This window comes from Pestalotiopsis fici (assembly GCF_000516985.1).
Source record: "Pestalotiopsis fici W106-1 unplaced genomic scaffold PFICI_Scf_7, whole genome shotgun sequence".
Lineage (NCBI taxonomy): Eukaryota > Fungi > Ascomycota > Sordariomycetes > Amphisphaeriales > Sporocadaceae > Pestalotiopsis > Pestalotiopsis fici.
The window spans coordinates 1131013-1150663 of NW_006917097.1; the positions used below are offsets into that span (position 1 = coordinate 1131013).

At 47.3% G+C, this 19651-nt stretch overlaps 7 protein-coding genes across 7 annotated transcripts; 4 read left to right on the forward strand and 3 right to left on the reverse strand.

Annotated features, from left to right (window-relative positions):
* Nucleotides 1-1091: 1091 nt before the first annotated feature.
* Nucleotides 1092-2498, forward strand: PFICI_09987 (uncharacterized protein; the record flags this gene model as incomplete). Its single annotated transcript, XM_007838568.1, has 1 exon — nucleotides 1092-2498. One exon carries the CDS (start codon nucleotides 1092-1094, stop codon nucleotides 2496-2498), a length of 1407 nt encoding a protein of 468 aa, XP_007836759.1.
* Nucleotides 2499-4010: 1512 nt separating this feature from the next.
* Nucleotides 4011-6065, forward strand: PFICI_09988 (uncharacterized protein; the record flags this gene model as incomplete). Its single annotated transcript, XM_007838569.1, has 1 exon — nucleotides 4011-6065. The coding sequence occupies one exon, from the start codon at nucleotides 4011-4013 to the stop codon at nucleotides 6063-6065; it is 2055 nt and encodes a 684-aa protein (XP_007836760.1).
* Nucleotides 6066-6739: 674 nt separating this feature from the next.
* PFICI_09989 (uncharacterized protein) lies at nucleotides 6740-8475 on the reverse strand (the record flags this gene model as incomplete). Its single annotated transcript, XM_007838570.1, has 5 exons — nucleotides 6740-7014; nucleotides 7070-7278; nucleotides 7330-7757; nucleotides 7812-8279; nucleotides 8374-8475. 5 exons carry the CDS (start codon nucleotides 8473-8475, stop codon nucleotides 6740-6742), a joined length of 1482 nt encoding a protein of 493 aa, XP_007836761.1.
* Nucleotides 8476-9263: 788 nt separating this feature from the next.
* Nucleotides 9264-10529, forward strand: PFICI_09990 (uncharacterized protein; the record flags this gene model as incomplete). Its single annotated transcript, XM_007838571.1, has 4 exons — nucleotides 9264-9624; nucleotides 9680-9939; nucleotides 10003-10207; nucleotides 10255-10529. The coding sequence occupies 4 exons, from the start codon at nucleotides 9264-9266 to the stop codon at nucleotides 10527-10529; spliced, it is 1101 nt and encodes a 366-aa protein (XP_007836762.1).
* Nucleotides 10530-11466: 937 nt separating this feature from the next.
* Nucleotides 11467-12354, forward strand: PFICI_09991 (uncharacterized protein; the record flags this gene model as incomplete). Its single annotated transcript, XM_007838572.1, has 2 exons — nucleotides 11467-11555; nucleotides 11589-12354. The coding sequence occupies 2 exons, from the start codon at nucleotides 11467-11469 to the stop codon at nucleotides 12352-12354; spliced, it is 855 nt and encodes a 284-aa protein (XP_007836763.1).
* A 709-nt stretch (nucleotides 12355-13063) lies between these two features.
* Nucleotides 13064-15031, reverse strand: PFICI_09992 (uncharacterized protein; the record flags this gene model as incomplete). Its single annotated transcript, XM_007838573.1, has 2 exons — nucleotides 13064-13611; nucleotides 13729-15031. The coding sequence occupies 2 exons, from the start codon at nucleotides 15029-15031 to the stop codon at nucleotides 13064-13066; spliced, it is 1851 nt and encodes a 616-aa protein (XP_007836764.1).
* Nucleotides 15032-15965: 934 nt separating this feature from the next.
* On the reverse strand, nucleotides 15966-17681 carry PFICI_09993 (uncharacterized protein; the record flags this gene model as incomplete). The annotated part of the gene is made up of 5 exons (XM_007838574.1): nucleotides 15966-16531; nucleotides 16577-16774; nucleotides 16823-17382; nucleotides 17434-17521; nucleotides 17576-17681. 5 exons carry the CDS (start codon nucleotides 17679-17681, stop codon nucleotides 15966-15968), a joined length of 1518 nt encoding a protein of 505 aa, XP_007836765.1.
* Between the last annotated feature and the right edge of the window lie 1970 nt (nucleotides 17682-19651).

Genomic DNA, 19651 nt, shown 5'->3' on the forward strand with positions numbered 1-19651 from the left:
GAGAAAGAGAAAAAGAGAAAGAGAAAAAGAAAGAGATTTATAATTTATCTGAAAATAACCGCCAAGGCCAAAACGATAACGGCGAAACTATAAGACAGGATGCCATCTGCTCGCTCCTTTCGTTCATTGTCACCTTAGATTTATGATATTGGACTGTATCTCTAGTTTATACCGTCCACCAATAAATACTACCTAGCGAGTGGTTGGGGGATTACTTGGGCAGTGTTAGAGAAAGTAACAAATAATATTAATCACAACATGGTTTCTTGGCACAACCAGCACAAACTAAGTTATGGTGATGAGAGTGGGACACGACTCAGGTCCAAGCCCCTGTAACGGCCACCAAAAATGGCTACAAAGCATAGGGGTTCAAGCTGGAGGAAGTTCCGTCCGGTGGTGGCACATGTGGAGGTAGGCCGGGTTATTGGGGGCAGGCAGGCAAGGACGCCGGTAAAGGAGCGCTTCGGATCATCTCAGTGCTTTGTGTGAAGATGGCCGGGTGGTGCCGTGGCTCTTGGGCAGGCATAAACTACGAAGAATCCAACATCAATTATACGGCAGTCGCATCAGTACAACAGCATAGCGTCATCTTATCGAACCACGACCTTGGTAGTTGCTTTGGGAACTACGTTCTCTTTCACCACCACCCTTCTCTCCGTGGTGGCAATACGGTCATGGCCATATATTGTCAATTAATATTCACTCTACTACTCCATTGACCTCCACTTGAAGCTGCCGGTCAATTCATACGATATAAAAACTTGCAACTCGCATTCCCATTCGCAGCACGCTTACCTGATCAAGGGCAGCGTTACGCAAGCATTCATCCTATATAAAGTGTTTTAATTACTTTTCGCGAAAGTATGTTTACTCCATTTTCAAAAGACTTTAGCCGAAAGATTCTAAAAACCAGCAACCTGGGTGACCAGTAATCAAAAACGTTGTTTGATAACGTTTGCACATTAAACTACAAACGCCGCCACCACTCTTCACCCACGATCAGTTCAGTATTCAATCCTGTTCTCGCGCATCGCTCTGCATGATAACTCCTTGATGCATCATTCTTCTAACCACTTATGAGCACGCCCATCATGTCGCACCTCAAGAGTCGACTCTTGCCCAACGCGGTAGAGATGGAATACGATTACGCGTTCGACGTCAACTCGACAGATATCCCAGTACGCATACGCCAGCAGATCCCACCAGAGTTCGTGTCAACAGAGGCTTCCGATAGAGGCATGACGAGATTGATGAAGGGTGAGCTAGGCTGGCGCACCCAAGTCAGCCCAAATGGCCAATGGAGTGTTTGCCAATTCAAACGAGGGCATGGTGTTGTTGTGTTTATGGTACCAACCAGTTACCTTCGAATCGGTGCAAAAGTCTCCACGAATCTACTTGATCAGTATATGGATACCACAACTACTCCCTACACGGTTGTCATCCATGGAGATACTGCTGGTAGATCCTGTTTTCGTCAGATCATACCAGAAACGCCGCATCAGCCGGAAATGTATCGATACTCTTCTGAGTTCTTGTTTCCTACAATTTGGGAAGACAAGAATCACAGATTCGCTCAATTAGCCCTTGCGCCCAACTTCAATTTCACCATCAATCAGCAAACAATTGATGGTGGCAATATCCAGGCCGGCAAATTGTGCAATCTAGTGATAGAGGTCACAGTTGACAAAGTACGGCATCCCCGTCCCTACATCATTGTTCCCGACATTGGCGTGTACGAGGACTTTGGCCAAGGGTCATGCATGAGCATCTCGATTGAGTCATATGACGAGGATACCAAGAAATGGTATTGCACGCGCATCTTCCATCGACATCCGCTCAGCGCGGTGGAGGCAGGCAACTATACACCTCTACCGTGGCTGCAAGTGAAGAGAATTCTCCAGCTTCTCGAAGGTACACGATATGCGACGACCACTCCCCATTTCAAGGACCAATCATTCTCAGTAGAGTCAATGCAGCACTTGAACTACAATCAATTGGCTCAGACTGTCGGATTCACAACTATTCCACATCCCGAATTTCATTACACACCACTCCCTCGCCTGATGACAATGGAGGACAATGCTGCTCTAATGGCACAGAAATATCCATTCCTGGCTATTGGATCAGGTGCTGCTCCTTCATTCAAAGATCAAAGTATCAAGTGCCCAGACAATAGTGACCAATCAAAGAATCTCACCATGTGCGACTTTTGCTGGTGGCTGACACAGATTTCAGCATCCAAGCTTGAATGCGTTGGAGATTCGGGGGAGTGCGAGTCGTGTACGCAGCTGCTACGTCGCCCATGTACATGGACAGATCGACCGATGCTGCTAAAATGGCAAGATCTCGATGATCCACATCATCTCTGGTTTGGTCAAATGGAGGGCCATGTCACTCGTGAAGAGATTTTTCAGCCTTTGGGTACTCTAGCCATGATTAAATCACTTGCTGCTCGGGTGAACGATAGTGATGCCCGAGACAAGTCCACTGTTGTTTAGGGGGGAGCGTCGAGATGGCCATACCAGGAATGTATCACACAGTAGGTAGTCATGTATCCAGGTACTACCCATGCCACGAATCAGAAGTTTCTTGTTTTCGACACCATTATGTGCAACTTGCCAAGATGTTGCAATGATTCTAGTAGGAAATGAATGTGATGCTACTCGGTGGATGCTTGCCACACGGAACAAACTGGTAAGTTTACTGTGAACGGTAGCACCACGAAGAGTTGCCGTTGAAATCTCATCACGGCTGCTTTCGTCTTGACTTTTATATGGGGTGCCGTTCCTTACCAAGGGCCGAAGTCCTCTGGCGACGATATCACTATTTGCAATAACAAAACCACTAAAAAGATAAGTTATGAAAGCCTATTGATATATTCAATTTATACGGTATTACATTAGTAACCCTGCTATATATTATCTTATAATTATATTGTATTTTAATATCATAACCTCGACTAAATTTATTATTTTTATTTCCTAGTATGCTAAGGTAATAACGGAAAAGGAGGAGGCTGGAATGCGCTGCGGGGTCGGGCTGGGCACACATTCATAACTGTAGGTTATTATACATAAGACGGTTCATTATTGTACCACTTCGACTGATGATGACATTAGGAGTTAATTCCCCGCATCTTTGTGTCTTCACAGCTACAAAGTCCCATCTACCTAAACACTCGACTTTAAGGCCTGCACATGCTTCAAAGTTCCATTTGCCTTCCATTGACACACGAATCGGGGAGACTGCCTGCCACTTGTCGCAATTCTCTTGACGAGCGCGTAGATATGACTGTGCGCCAGCTAAGAGAGGAGCTCGCCTTGATCTTTCGCATTTCGCTCCTCCTTGGGTTTTTGTTTGTTTTTGGCTCGCTTGTATTGTTATTCATCACGGTCTGCATTTTTTTGGGCCTTTGCTTCACGGTGATGAATATTCTGGCATGCCTTGTCTTAGTATTCAGCCCTGAGACGTCGCTTATGAGCCACTATGCGGCAGTATGCGCTGATTACCTGAGTCCCAAAATAACCAGCCTGGGGAAAATATTCATCATCCTTTTGCTGCCGCTTTTTGGACCCGCTTGCGTTGTGGCTTCCCTATTTCTAACGGGTCCTTTCTGGCTCTTCATCTTTTCCCTTAATGCTCCATTATATCTGCTGAAGCTATTCATTCGACATTTCTGCCCTAAAGCTTTCGCCGCGGTACGAAATGCAGCGGTGCTCAATTACTATCATTTTGTTTTTAATTTGGATCGCCTTTGGTTATGGATCCCTACGCCATCCTTATTTCTGACTTTGATCTCGTTGTCACGAGGGATACTCTGGACCTGCACCAACACCACTGCAATGGATTACGTTGACTACGCTATCAATCAGATAAGGCGACGCGTTTTCAATCAGCTATCGATGTGGAAACAAATAGCAAATACGGTCGCGATTACAGCAATATCACGTCTAGACCATGACTTAGACTCATTTTCATCAATGGTTATTATACTTGGTCCATTCATTGAGATGTTTGTCGTGTTCAAAAATTATCAAAAGGTCTACATCGACTTGTTGGAAGCCTACAGAAAAGCAGAGAGCAATGATTTGTCCCTGACTCTTCACTCCAACTCCAAAATCTATGTCTCAATGTCTTTGACACCAGAGGAGCATGAAAATCAGAATTCCCCAACTATGATACGACTTCTTACTCTACTTCCTGGTTCGAGACAGGATTCGATAGAATGCTTTCTAAACAGAGCCTATCTCTCCAAAAGTGAAATGCCAGAATTCGACGCTTTATCATACGTCTGGGGGCGAGACGCACCAGGAAACAGCATAACCATCAATGGCAGCTCCTTCGTGGTTTCTGCTTCTGTCTATCAGGCACTGACCCACCTCCGGCATGCCAGAAGCTCCAGGACCTTATGGATAGATGCAATCTGCATCAATCAATGCGACATTGACGAACGGGCTGCACAGGTTTTGATCATGTCCAAAATTTATTGCAAAGCCCAAAATGTGTTGGTATGGCTGGGGCCTCGCGTTCCATTAGGGCTTCCTCACGTGCTGGAACATATCAAGGCACTTTCGCAAAACAGCAGACCGCGCTCACAGCGAGAACCCAGCAGTATACATTACGGCACTGTTAAAGCCATCATCAAGCTTCTAGAACATCCTTGGTGGAGTAGAGTGTGGGTGGTGCAGGAGATTGTTGTCGCACGACAGGCTTTCATTATCTGTGGAAGACAGAAAATCGAATGGAACAGGTTCTGCCGCCTCGTACACTCTGTCGCATCATATCATTCATTCCATCAGCACAGCCGAGGAGCTCACTTCAAGGAATTTATTGCATTGGAAGCCTATTGCAGGAATCGTGCCGGCGCTTTTGACCGTCATGGGCTAGAGAATGAAGTCTTGTTGGCGAGAGGTACCGCCTCCGATGTGCTATCTCCCGTCTTTGATTTCCGGATGAGAGACGCAACAGACGTACGAGACAAGATATTTGCACTGCAAGGCGTGATAGATGCACCAATCCTTCAGAAGCCCGACTATACCAAGCAGGCATATGAACTGACCCTTGGGTTTTCAAAGCAACACATTCGAAACTCCAAAGGTCTTTCCATATTAAATCTAGCTGATTGTATGCAACAATCCAGTTTCCATTTATCTGGGATCAACCATCGACGCTCATTTTTGGCTCAAGTCCTCAAGGATATTGAGGAACGGACCACGACTAAGGAGACGATTGTTAGTGAACCCGCTGTACCCAGTTGGTGTCCTGCTTTCATGAACCCTACAGCGATTGCGGAAGGCGTCCATAGAAGGCCTTTATGGACAGGGCTTCCTGGGAACGACTGTACTGGTCCTTTCAGTGCAACTGATAATATGTCCGTTTCGGAATACACCATGACCAATTTTTTCAATGATGAAAATGCATCTAAGCTGCCGATAACGGCCCTTTTGGAACTTCGAGATACTGTATCTGCCATCGGGCCTGTTTATAGTCCTTCTGTGTTCCATTTGAGGCACGATATGCGGCAGGTATTACAGCGCCGCTTGCCTCACGCTCGTTCGTCTTTGACCGGCCTCTGGGACAGCACGAAGGTTCTCGACGAGTGGCGGAAGCTATGGCATAAAGTGTACGTAAGCCGCACGTCGCTTGAGTCCACCTCATCCCACCAGACACCATTTGATGAAAATGGAATCTTCAACCTTACGCTACACGGAGGTAAGCAAGGCTTTGACATTATGGACCAGAAACACTCTGCTTTGCGAGATGCAGTTTGTACCGGACGCCAATTCTTCACAACAGAACGTGGGCTTTGTGGCCTGGGACCACAGGGCCTTAGAGTCGGAGACGAAACACATGTCATCCTAGGCTGCCAGGTCCCCGTTGTGCTGCGAAGGTATCTTGATCACCAGGATCATGATACGTTGAAAGTAAGGACTGAAGATCAGAAAGAAAGGGAACTGATCTATGTTGGCCAGGCTTACATAAATGAACTGATGGTGTACAATGGTGATCTATCCGAAGATATTCGCACTGGCAAAGTGACACTAGAGGAAAGGTTCTTGATCTAGAGATCTGCGATTCGTCTTCGTCCCCGAATGAAATGAGTTTAATTGATGTTGTCTCTTCGCTTCTTGGCAATCGGGCAGTCATAAAGTACTGAAATAGTACCTCGACGCGCACAGCTACCGACGTGCCCGGGTGCGGATAAATTATAATTCTTTTTTATATACTATTAAAATCACGGTGATTGAAATTTCAACTTTTTTATTTATTCATAAAAGCTCAATAAAAATTAATAAGACATTACACGTTTAATCAGTTGTATAATTGACTGTAAAATAATTATGAAAATATTAACGATTATTATGGAACTGTTATTAATGGGATTTGCGGTCTCGTACGAGGACGGTATCTAGATAGATACATATGTAACTGGTTAGCTAGCCACCACAGCCACAGTGTGGCTGACGGCTGCTAGCATCCGAATGCCGGAAGGCGTTATCTACAGGCCATCGTACGAAGGGAAGTATTCCCTTTGTACGGTACGTTGAATATAGATCTATTTGCCGTCACCTGGTGTACGAAGTGAAATCCATCTGGATGGTGAAGCCATTCTACAGGAACGGTTTACATGGTCCGTGCTAGCCAGCAAATCCCACCAGTTAATTCATCGAAATTGGTGACAAATTATAGTTCTTTTGTCTGTATAATTTGATGGGAACACCGCAATCAGATAATGTAGTTACAAGAGTTTGATGTATCCTGTCCACAAGCCAGTCGAGCGAAACACACCATTTGGGTCAACGTCTTTTTGGATAAATGTCAACCTGTCCTTGATGTCCTGTCCGTATCCGCCAAAAATGTCTTGTCCTTTGTTGGCATAATTCATGTACAAGTACGGATGGCTTGCGCCAAGCTCGACTGCGGCCTGTTGGAACTCGGTGATGAAATAATCTGCAAAAGCGTACATTCTCTCATCATCGGCAGCTTCGGTCCAACCCATGGTTAAGAGGTTGACTGGTAATGGTTAGTCTTTGCAGCCAAGTCGGATTTTCTTCTTGGAACTACCTACTAAGCAAGTGTCCCTCGACGTCGATGCCAAGGGCGTTGCCACCACGCAGCTTCATTGCTTGAATCGCCGCAGCCGGGATAGAGTAGGTTATCCATCTTGCATTCAGGCTAGTCACGTTCTTGACAGGTTGCACGCCCGCTTGGTAAATTGCAAGGGCACGGTTGGTCAGCTCGAGGGAGGGAAAGTGTGTAATGGTTGCAAAAACATTCCTGGCCTCATGAGCTTTGAATAATGTATCAGGATTCGACTGGTGTACATACCTTGTTACACCCAAGGGATAATTGCTAGGCAATGAGCCACTGATATTGCCATTGTAATCAGAGCTTGTTAACGCCGGTATTCTGTCCATGGCAGAAAAGACATTAGTCTGAGAAACGTTGGCCGAGTATCGCTGGACAACAGAAAACTGGTAATCGTCGGAAGTTTGATTGTATGCGTAAGTGTATTCCAGTCCGACTTCGCCGTCGACATCTTCTTCATCAAAGACGTTGTAGAATTCTTGGAGCAGAGTCTGGTTATAGTCCTTGTTGTAAGTTCGAGAACCCGTAAATATAGGGCCTTGCTGGTAGACTGCAAGTGTAAAGTGGGTTACGATGCCAAAGTTGCTGCCACCTCCGCGAAGGGCGAAATACAAATCGGGGTTTTGAGTTTCTGATGCGGTCACGATGGTCGAGTTTGCAAGGACGACCTGGAGGATATCTATTTAGCTCGGCCTAGATAGAAAACGTAGAACTCAACATACCTCGTATTCGTAGACATTGTCTAACGCCCATCCATATTTGGCGCTGAGTATCGACGTGCCTCCTCCAAGAGTATAGCCTCCCAAGCCGACACTACCTACGCGGCCGCCGATATGAGCCAAGCCGTAGGGATCGAGTGCCTGATAAATCTGGAGATGGTTTGCTCCACCACCGACAGTGACCGTGGTCTGATCTTCTGATAATTCAATGGAATTGAGCAGGTCGAGGTCAATGGTGACGCCACCAACAGAGTTTGAATCGTTGGGGAATCGCGAATGGCCGCCGCCCTTGACAGCAAAGTTGCACGAATTATCCACTACAGTCTTGAGGACTGCTGCCACTTCCTCGGTTGAGCCAGGCTCAACCCGGCAGGCATACTCGACTTCCAACTGTTTGACATCCCAAATGATGAAACTGTCGTTGCCATAGTAGTGTAATCTGTCACCAAAAGTCTCTGCAAGCTCTTGGCACTGATATCGGAGATTAGCACAGTCTTAAATACGAAAAAACCGGGACAGGTCTGAAAAGGCCGTGGCTACCAAGGGCCGTTATCTCTCAACATACAGATTGCGCACAAGCCACCGAGACCTGCCTAGAATCGTGGACAAGCCCGAGTGCATGAGATAGGAATAGAAACAGGGTAAATATTTCTTTGAATAGAGCCATGGCAAGCTCTTGAATGTCTATGTTATCGAGTAGGATACAGTTGACATGTTTTCTCAAGCAAAGTCGACCGAGAGGTGAGAAAAGACACCTTGATATACCGAAGTCTTGATGAAAAGACTCCCGGATGGCAAATACCCATGTAGATGGCATAGCGCGATAGCCGCAGGCTCAGGCGTTGACGACACCGAGGTCGTCGCGATACTCGGTTGCCGATGGAATTGCCAGACTTCTTGGCATTCGCAAAACCCACAATGCTTGGAAAGGGGCCGGAGAATATGCTTAACTCCATACCAGCATTAGGGCGTTGGCTCGTGCAACGATTGCAGATCTGCAGGCAGGTATATAGTCTATCGACGACCATGGCCACGGCCCGCAGCCGTTGACAATCCACTTGCTTGTTTCTCCACATGTAGTGCATTCCGGCAGTCGATATCTACAGGGTGGCAACTGCATACATGTCTGTCCACTCGGCCTTTCCTCGGAGCCTTCTTTTATCTATAATGTTGCGCATTTATCGCCGACTATCAAATACCATTGGCAGCGTTATAGCCGCTCTTAAACCCAATCTCCGTATGTAGTCACAGCTGACCAGGCACGAGTAATGTGCCAAAACTCCAGCCGATTGTCAAAACAGCATCATGATGATCTCATAGCTCCAATTGGAGGATTGGTTGAAATATATGTTGATGCATTATTCATGTGCCTGTTCCGTGTCAATGACTCGCCAAGCTACTAAATCATTTGCTCGTACCTCAAACCACCGAGCATAAAATTGTTGACTACACAAAATGGCGTTGCTCAATACCAGTCTGACAATGCGTGGCGTCTGGTACAATAGCCCTTACAATGTGTCCGTGGTAGACTTGCCCATGCCAAGTATTGTCAATGAGACTGATGTAGTGGTCAAGATCACCACGTCAGCTATTTGCGGATCCGACTTGCATTTTTATCATGGCTACTCGGCCGACGTTCCATTCGCACTAGGTCATGAAGCGGTTGGCTACATTTCGGAAATTGGGAGTGCAGTCTCGTCGTTGAGCCTGGGAGACTATGTCATAATCCCAGATAATGCCGACGCTGGACACTGGAATCCCATGCCCCATCCAGTCTCGTTTGGAGTTGGTTCTTCCGACTACGGTGGCTTGCAAGGTACGTTGAGCGCCCCCATATACTCTGATGCATGGTATTTATTCATCATGTACAGCTGAATACGTCAGAGTACCCTTTGCGGATGACTCTTTGATCCCGATCCCAATCAACTCTACCAGTGATCGTAGCCTGGAGAGTGATTATGTCATGCTTGCCGATATCTTTTCGACGGCCTGGAACGGCTTGACCTATTCCGGATTCCAACCAGGCGATTCGGTGGCAGTTTTTGGAGCTGGTCCTGTGGGTTTGTTGGTCGCCTATTCGGCCAAGCTCCGTGGAGCTTCTCGTATCTACTCTATCGACCAAGTTCAACAAGTGAGTGTTACAAAAGAATGCTCCATGTCTAGTCACAGTTGTGCAACTGACATGTAAATCTAGCGTCTCGATATTGCGAAATCTATTGGAGCTCATCCTATCAACTTTCTCGAAACGGATCCCGTCGCCGAAATTTTGAGTTTGGAGCCAAACGGAGTGAGGAGATCGATTGATGCTGTTGGATTCGAGGCAGTCAATACTAGTGGCGAAATGGACCCGTCTTCCATGGCCAGTCAAATGGTCAATGTCACGGGCATGTACGGCGGTTGTAAGTATAAACCCGATTTACTACAGGGTGTTACTGACAAACTCTAGTGGGAATCATTGGTGTCTACTTTGGCGGCTTGGAAAATGCAAATGCTGATGCGCAATATACTGCCTCGGGCCTCTGGGGCAAAGGGCTGTCTGTGGGGAGCGGTATTGCGCTGCCACTTGAAATCAATGGTCCTTTACTGGAGCTCGTTGCGTCTGGAACAGCCTCGCCAAGCTTTATTGTCAGCGCCGAGATTGGAATCGAGGATGCGCCAGAGTATTACCAGCGATTCAGCAATCATACGGAAAGCAAGGTTCTTATTCGATTCGATCGATAGAGAAACGGGCACAGTACGTGACTCTGAACCATCTTCAATAAGCACATTTGCTTCATTATCGAATTCTCTCCAATACACGACAAAATGTTCCCAGCGATTGGAGATAAGAAATGGTTATGCAGTGGAATCCGCAATAGCACTGATACACGCTAGAATGTCTCGTTTCTTTGTCTTTAGTATAGATCAAGACACCTTTGAACAAAGCAATGTCAAATACTGACAAAGACTTTATAGTTTGAGATCAACTACCTGTTACCTTTTGATTAAGAGTTATGAATATAAACTGCACATATTTCTGAGCAGATTGCATCTACATCACCAGCATAATGCGTGGTTGGCATTCAGCCATGCATTTGCATAGACTGAAATGCACAGCATTGAGAAGCTTTTCAAAGGAATAGAACCGTGCTAATATTGATGCTGATGCATATCAATTGGATTTGGTCATACTGTCAAGATATGCAGTGGATATTTGATCATCTCGTAGACGACTTTTGTCAGTAATTAAAGTAGATATCCACATGAGCTCGCTGCAAAATGTTGTTGACTTCTTGGGTGGGTTGACTGATAACCCAGGGGCAAAAGGCGCCAAAACCTGCTATAACACCGCTGTCATGGGGCTGAAAGGAATTGTATTCATTGTTCCTTGACTTTTCTTTTATCTTGTCTCTTTGGAAAAGCAGCCACCGTACAACGGTCAATGAACATGGGAGAACAATCCTTTGTACGCGACCTACGCGTCTTTGTCTACCTGGCCAAATCCCACAACAAGTTCTTGTCTAGCAAGGCCTGCCGAGAACCACCAGGCTGACGGCGAAAGTATATAAGCGGTGCGTCCACGATGGAGTCACTCCGAACAAATTGGGAGTTGCAGTGAATGTACCTGACTTGACCAAGAAAACCACAATTGACTTGGCCATTACAATAAAGATACAAGATGCCGGCCCATCATTCCATCATCGAGATGCTTAAGAGATTATACGTGACTCGGGCTAGGCAAGTACTATTGTTCCAAGAAACTAAATCGTGAATATTGCTAAGTGTATTCTCACGTATCAGGTCTATTGCCGCCCCCACAGTACGCTCTTTCCGTGCTTTGGTGCATGAGACATACCAGCCCCAGCAGATATCAAACGGTCCGTCTCCGTCCCCAAATCTTTCAGCTCCACAAGAAGAGCTGGGAGAAATAGTGAGGGAAGAATTTGAGGAAATACCAGGGGACGAGAGGGAGCAAGAGTGGCAAGAGAATGCAGAATTGCTACAAGCTCCCATTGAACAAGATAATGATTTATGCCCACGACCGTCGCCGTCAACCTTTGACAGGGACTGCCAAGTCCTAGTCCTGGCAACCGACGGCTGCAGCATACCCATCAATCATCGTCATTTACCCTTGTATGCCAATATTGTCAACCCGATGGACGGTTGGGGCTGCACCTGCGGAGGCGATGCCTACGTAGTGGTCGCGGCGCTCTTGCGCGCCTGGCCGAATTTTGCCATGCGAGTTTGGGGCGGGCCCCTGGACATTCACCGGGAGCGCATCCTATTCGAGCGCGACGAGGCCGTGTTGGCCTGGTCTGAGCCGGCGCAGGATACTGTACGGAGGCTTCTGGACACTGCTGGTCACATAAATCGAGGCCTATCGGATGCGGTACAGGAAGCACTGAGGCGTGAGGCGCAGAAGATGATGGGAGTCAACGAGGTGACTGTGAATACATGGGCCAGGGAGGACCAGGAGTTTATTGAGCTGGTGGAAGAGGAGCTTAAGAGACGAGCCGGAGGCACTGGTATTATGGGAATCTTCAACCCTTTCACATCAATGAGGTGATAACATCACGAGGTCAACCTCGCCGGTCTATGGAAGGTTTTCACTTGAGAGAGCTGGAACGGATAAAAAATCAAGATTATCAAATCCGTTCATGGTGCCCATATTAGACTAACATGTTCATGTACAAATCGGATGGTCTTCAAATAGCTACCACACAAAATCAAGATACATAAAGCTCAACAATGCCAAACCAAAAGCAAAAACGCAAACGTGATTTTCTCTTGCCTGATATCTGTAACATTGCGAAAATACAAGAAACGGCCAAGTAGGTTTTCGAGAACATGGCGGCAAGTGGTGACGAAAAGACCAAAAACAAGTAAACAGTATAAGAATACAGAGCTTGAAAAGCCCGTAGAAACATGAATGGCCTCTATCCCTGTATCATTGCTCTTTTGCAGTGACGGCTCTTGTAAACGACGACCCCAAACATACATATCCCCGAACAAACAATCCGGGGAACCTGGAAGCTCCAATCTTGGAAGGATCTAATTATATAAACAATATTAAAGGCCACCTCCGTATACCATGTTGAATCTTTAACTGGTAGATGCCAAGACGACTGCTCCGTGGAGCAAGCCATTGAAAAGCCAAGTTTGTCCGTGGTGTGCAAATGCCAGCCATTGGGTTAAATGACATTCTGCCTGGACTTGAACTGAAACCAAGTTGCTCTTGGTATCGAGAGTCGTGGCTGCCTTGAGCACAACCTTTATCACGACAGGTAAGACATGTCGTAGATGTCGTTCTGCTCATCTATGGCATCCATGATGGCTTCGAACTCGGCTTCGTCGATAGGCTCGCTACTCCATTTGAGCATGTCCTGGGCTTCTTGGACGAACATTTCTTGATCTTGGAGAATGGGATAGGGCCTTGTCAAGTCTAGAGCGGCTTGGAGAGCTCCCGCTTCTTCTTCATTTTCTGGTGTTCTGCCGTCATCCTTGCGGGCGAGCAGGTACCTGAGCGCCCGCCTCACCAATAACCAAATTCGGTCTCCTGACACTGCGTGCAAGGCCGGGTGTAGGTTGGGGATCTTGGCAAAGGGAACAGGCAAGGGACATCCAAAGATCTCGCTTGTATCATATTGCCACTCGATAATGTCCGGCCTCTCTGAGACTTGGCGGTATTGGGCGGGCATTTCATCCCAAAGCCAGAGCTCCTGCTTGTGGGGTCGCACTTTTTGACACTTTTTAATTCTGGGCTTAAAGTTGAGTGTCTGGCTCGTAGTCTGCTCAGAGTCTTTGATCGTAACAGAGATTTCCACTACCGATCGGTCGATTAGCAAACTTGCACAATTTCTTGTCCATAACCCATGTGATATGGATGAAGAATCAAGACAGTCAAGACATGGACAGTAGAATATAAATGACGTAAACTTACATTTGCAATGAAATTCGCACCTCGTAAAGCGTAGGCATACTTTGGCAGGCGTTGGCTGGTCAGGGGTACCAAGCCCAGGGTATGAGCCAAGGAGGAGCTTGTGGAACAGGCGATAGTCTTGCACAACCAAAAGATGCACCAAGACGTGCTCGTCAGGCAGTTCCTGAAGATTGGGGTTGAGTCCAAAATGTTGAATAGCACCAAGCTCGTCTCGACGCAGTGCAAACTCGTCGCCTACACTCAATGGCCCCAGCATGCCTGCAGCGCCCTTTATAACGTACGCAAAGCATTTAGCGGTGTAATAATGCTGCTCCTCCAAGCACATGTTGATACAATTGTTGATGGTAGAGGATAAGATGCTCAGATCTGTTCCCAGTTCCCTGTGTCTTGTTACAAGCATCCATATTATTTCCTGGAGATGGGCGGTATCTTGTACCGAGTTGATGGTCGTCGACTTGTACTCGTCATAGGTTGTTGTATCCCCAATCTGAGGACACGGATCGACAAAAGAGCTTCTTCTGATTCTTTCAAATTCCGGCAACAATTTGTTGCCAATAGAGACCCAGGGACGGTTCCTGTCCATCAATCGAACACCACCCTCGGCAACCCAATCCCATCCATCGGGTGCCAAGTTGTAAGCAGCAATGAGCTTGAGATCATGCACACTGGGCTTCCACCAGTTGAGCCAGTAGCTTTGCTCATACTCGAATTCTGTGCATGACCAAAACACGCACATGTCGACATGATAAATAGAGTAGACGCTGGCGCCTGCGTCCAACAGCAAGGAAACAGACTCCGGCCGACCTGAAATGCACGCGTGCATCAGAGGGGTACGGCCACAGCCGTCTCTTGCATCCAAATATCGAAGGAATTTTCCAGGATACTTTTCCTTGAGCATGTTAACAAGCAAGGCCACAATCTTGACCTCTCGTGCGCGCACGGCCAAATGTAGAGGAGTGAGGCCGTCGTTTGTTGGGTTGCGAGGATCCGCTCCGGCATGGACAAGTTCCTTGACGAGCCACTCGGACATCATGGCCGCGAGGTGTAAAGGGGTAACACCATTGTGATCACGATGGTCAATGTAGGTCGTTCTGGAGATTAACTCTCCAGCGCATTTCCGTAGACCATCGCTGCGGGTGGGAATCATGGGCGAGTAAGACTCTATCCATGCCGACGACGCTACATGGTGCAGCGGGATCCGACCCCGATTGTCTGGCTCATTGGCATTGACGTCTATGACATCGAAGCAGCCCAGCCAGATCGGTGGGCTGTCGGGTTGATCTGTATCCACGCGAGGGGGCATTGTTATGTGCTAGGATGAGTTGATTAGAAGAGTCCCTCTTGTAGTTTCTTGATCAAGGAATACCGTACTGCTAGATGTACACTTGAACAATAATAGTATTGCCAAGAGATTATGGTTGAAGATTATAGAAGCGAAAGACCAATGTCAAAATTTCTGTCAGTAGAATGAATAGAAATTGTGTGTGTGTAGAAAGTTTGGCTGCAAAGGATGGAATAAATGGAATGAACGAAATGAATCAAGGGGACCTTCTTAAATACACATTCTCGAAGGGATTGACGGAGAAAGCTTTCAAGCAGGCGGCGATCCCACGAGGTTCCTGACATGACGGAGAAAGCATTGAAATAGCCATACCGCAAGGGTTCTGTCAGGGCAGAGTTTAAATCAAAATTTCCAGCCTGCCAATTGTTTAAAACTCAGGTCCCTGGTAGGGTTTCTATCAAATAAGGTGTGGGCTTGAAGGGTTCTTGCCTGTCAGTATGACTGTATCTCCCTTTAAGTTGCCTAGATTCAGGTCTAGCCTATCAACGACAGTTGCTACATTGTACCTTGCATATGGTCTGCCCCTCTAACAATATGGTTAACCTTACCTTTCTCCGGGCGGTACCCATCAAGGTATGGTTACCACATGAAAGAGGTCAAAGTATCAGGGAAAAGCGAGATGGAGGAGTGTATCCACTCTACAATCAGCGCAACGCGGATCATGGTCTACATGGCACTGAGAAAGGGAAGACAGTTGTGTTTCAGTAGGCAACAGTTGATAATTCAATTACATAGAAGAGAGAAGAAAACACTACAGAAACGATGAAAAATGTAAAATCAAAGACCGTGGTATCATTTGCAGTTTGAAGCCATTATTGAAAAGTCCATCTTCCCTTCCCTCAGCTGCTGAATTCACCTTGCAGCAGCCCAACCCAATCCTGATCAGGAGGCTGATCTAGACCGTCTTTTCTTCAGTCGCAGCGACATTCTCAACAGTTGTAGGAGTCTGCTTGTGTCCAAATGGAGCATCAATCTTGAGCTTGCCGTCCTCAATCTCCTTTTGCAATTTGTCGAGACGACTCTCCTTTTTGTAACTCTTCCACGCTGGACGACCAGAATCGAAAACGTCATCCATCTCTTCGAGCGTAAAGCCGCGCGTTTCCGGAGCGAGCAGCGTCATGTGGATAAAGGACAGCCCATTAAAGGTGGCAAAGATCATGTACATTTTCCAGTTGATATTCCACAAGAGGGGTGGAACGCCGAAAGCCAAAATCATGTTCCAGAACCAATTTGCGGCGGTAGACAGCGACACTGCCTTTGCTCGAACCTTGCTGGGGAAAATTTCGGCAGGATAGGTCCAAGATGTAGGCCCCCAGGTTGTAGCAAATGTTGCAACAAAGAGATAGGAGCAAGCTACAATGGCAGAGGATGCAGACCGGTTGCCCTGGACGACCCAGGTGATTTGATTTAGGTTGGGGTCGGTAAAGTCATTTGGTTTTCCATACACTGCTTGCAAAGAGCCTATTGATGTCAGCTGTGGAGCTCTCAAAATGTAGTGAGGCATACCTGAGATGAAGAGCCAGATCATCATGAAAAAGGCGCCAAAGATGAGAGCCGGTCGTCTACCAATCTTGTCAAGGTAGAGAATCGCCGGCAAGGTCATGACGACATTGATGATGTACTGGATAGCAGACGTCAAGAGCTCGTCACCAATGTCGGCGCCCTTCATGATGTAGACAATGTAGTACATCATAATGTTCATTCCTATGCATGTGTTAACTATGCCAGTCGTCAAGCGAGTGCGTTGCATACCACAAAGCTGCGACCACATTTGAATCGACATGCCCAGCAAGACTCGCTTAAATATTCGAGGCTGTGTAAGAGCCTTGAAACTCGAAAGAGCTTCCTCACGCTCAAAGCGAAGGGCATCCTCAATCTCCTGATATTCAGCCAGTACCTTGGGGTGGTTGACATCGCCACCGCCGTGCAGACTTGCAAGGACCTTGATGGCCTCTTCCCAGCGATCCTGAGATGCCAGCCAACGTGGGCTATACGGGAAAAAGAAGAGACCAATGAGCAAAATAAATGCTGGAATCATTTGAATGCCCCAAGGAATACGAAAGGCGGATTCGGGCTGGTTGGGGTCGTTTGGACCACCTCCAACCTGTGCAGCGCCATATTGAATAAAGTACTGAATGAGGATTCCCCAGGTAATGGCCCACTGCTGGAGGGAGACGATGCGACCGCGAATCTCCTTGGGCGCAATTTCGGATTGATAGACGGGGACAATCGACGAGGCAATGCCGACACAGAGCCCGGCTATGACTCTTCCAGCGCAAAGCATTCCGACATTCTGAGCTGCGCATTGGATACTAGGCAGTGTCAGCTTTGAAAATGGATTATTCTCAGAGTGATATTCTCACATGGCACCAATGATCCAGAGGACACAAGAGACCTGAAGAGCCACCTTTCGCGAGTACTTATCGGCAATGAACGAGCTGAGCAATGACCCTAAAGAAGATTAGATGGATCCGGGTGATTGAAGATGTATTGGAGTATTCCTACCGACCAACGAACCAGCGGGCATTGACGCGGTGATGCCACCCTGTCGGTACGAGACTGGATTATCAAAATATCGGATATAGGCTTGAGTCCCAAGTACACCACTCATGGAGCTAATATCAAAACCAAATAGCCCACCACCTTTCGAAGCGATAAGCTGAAACACTTTTTACACATGGAGGAATATTGCACAAACCTAGCGCGGCAAAGCCACAGATAAAGTATACATTGCTAGCTGTATACATTTCGAAGCCAGTCCACCGGATCGCAATGTGGTGATGGAAAGACGAGACTGAAAAGAGGTCGGCTGGTCTTGGAAAGAGTATTATTATGCCGCGATAGCGCGCATAAAAGAAAAGAAAGAAAGAAAAGAGGGCCAGGAAACTGGGAGGACGTATACATACATAGTCGGGGGTATTAGGCTGTAACGTGGACGGGTGGTACGGCGGAATAGCTCTGTACTTGTGTGAGGGGATACAAACAGGGGCTGAATCCCAAGAAAGCAATTCCATTATGATCAGACGATCAAGGATTCATAGCTTTGCCCCAGACCGATCTGCGACTCTTCCAGCCTATACGAGCTCAGCATTCTGATGCGGAGATGAACTGCCAAGCCCGGCTCCAATGGGTTGGAGATGCGCCCAGCAAGACCAGCAAATCCTATTTCGTCATTGTCCAAAGCTGGCCAAGAGACTTTTGACTGTAGGCGTACGTGTACAAGAGCAGATGAACATTCTGGCCAAAGTTTTACGGGTGATTGACGGCTACGTGTATGAGAAGAGTCGATACACCAAGTCGCCATCTTACAAACTTGGCGACCCGGCCGTCGACTTGCCATCCCGAGAGGCCATTCAGGAATAAAGAGAGCTTTACGATCAGTTACAATATGGTGGCCCAAACGGTATTCAGTTGCCACGTATAGTTATGAGTTGACGAAAGCTCAGTACTTTTGAGATGGAAGCAAAGTCGTATGCATAGCAATCTGCATTCATATCCAGTAGCAAGACTGGTATTTGATTGTTGGCCATCCTGCCATATGATGAATGGTTCTTATTGGTTCCCGGCTAGGCAAAAGGGTGTTGAACTTGGATCGTCATGCGACCATTGACCCTCCAAGATATCGCCCAATGTGGAGAGACCCTGTTGGAGTTGGAGAAGGAGACCATGGACTCGGCGAAACTCTAGTAATGCTCTTACAGAAACTGGCTCGGAATTTTGATGCCAGTTGCGCAACATGTCGAGCAAGAAAGCAAATCTGGCCGACAACGTCCCGTGCTGACTGCTTCAAAGGATTGCTTCCCGGAGCAGGTCTAGCCAGTCAAGGGCATCGCATTTCGAGCCCGGCACCGAACGTTGACAAGATTCTTTTTGCCAAGGCTCAGCTTTCTCCTTACTCATCCTCTCGACAGAGCGACGCGGCCACGGTTCCGCCATTTATTGATTTTTGAGGTGCACGCTTACGAAAAGCAAGGCAAACAGGGCTGCGGGTTCTGTTGTGGTCTCAGAGGACTGCATGCGGCTTTCCATACTGACATTGTCCGAGCAAGACGCCGTGACAGGTGAGTAGTCGTCAAGCTTCAACTGACGCCCCGAGGATCAAGGCGCGATCATGTCATTGAGTCGCAAGTAATGGCATACCGTCAATAACTATTGCGCCAATGGCAAGGGTATCTTTTGACAGCACGCCCAGCTTGCGAGGTCAAGTAAGGTAAAGGTAAGGGCACAGAAGCAGCATAAAGACAAAAAGACCCCTGAGCTTCCCCGCATTCCACCAAAACGAACCCCCGGTCCTTGCCGGCATACGCCCTTGGCGGGAAACGGGTACATGAAGGTTAATATATGGAGGGAGCACGTCCGTGTCTCTGTACTCTGGCCAGGCACCTATTCATCAGCAGCGCAAACCTCGAGCTGTACTTGGACTTGGACTTGGACTTTGAGGGTGGCGGAAAACGCTGCAATCCTGAGAGAATAACTATAAGCGGGCTGCTGCACAAATGCTTGTTCCGTATGGCCGCCGCCGATTACTGTCTCTGGGAAATAATTCTTGTATTCCTCCAAAATGCTTGTAAGCAAGGCTCA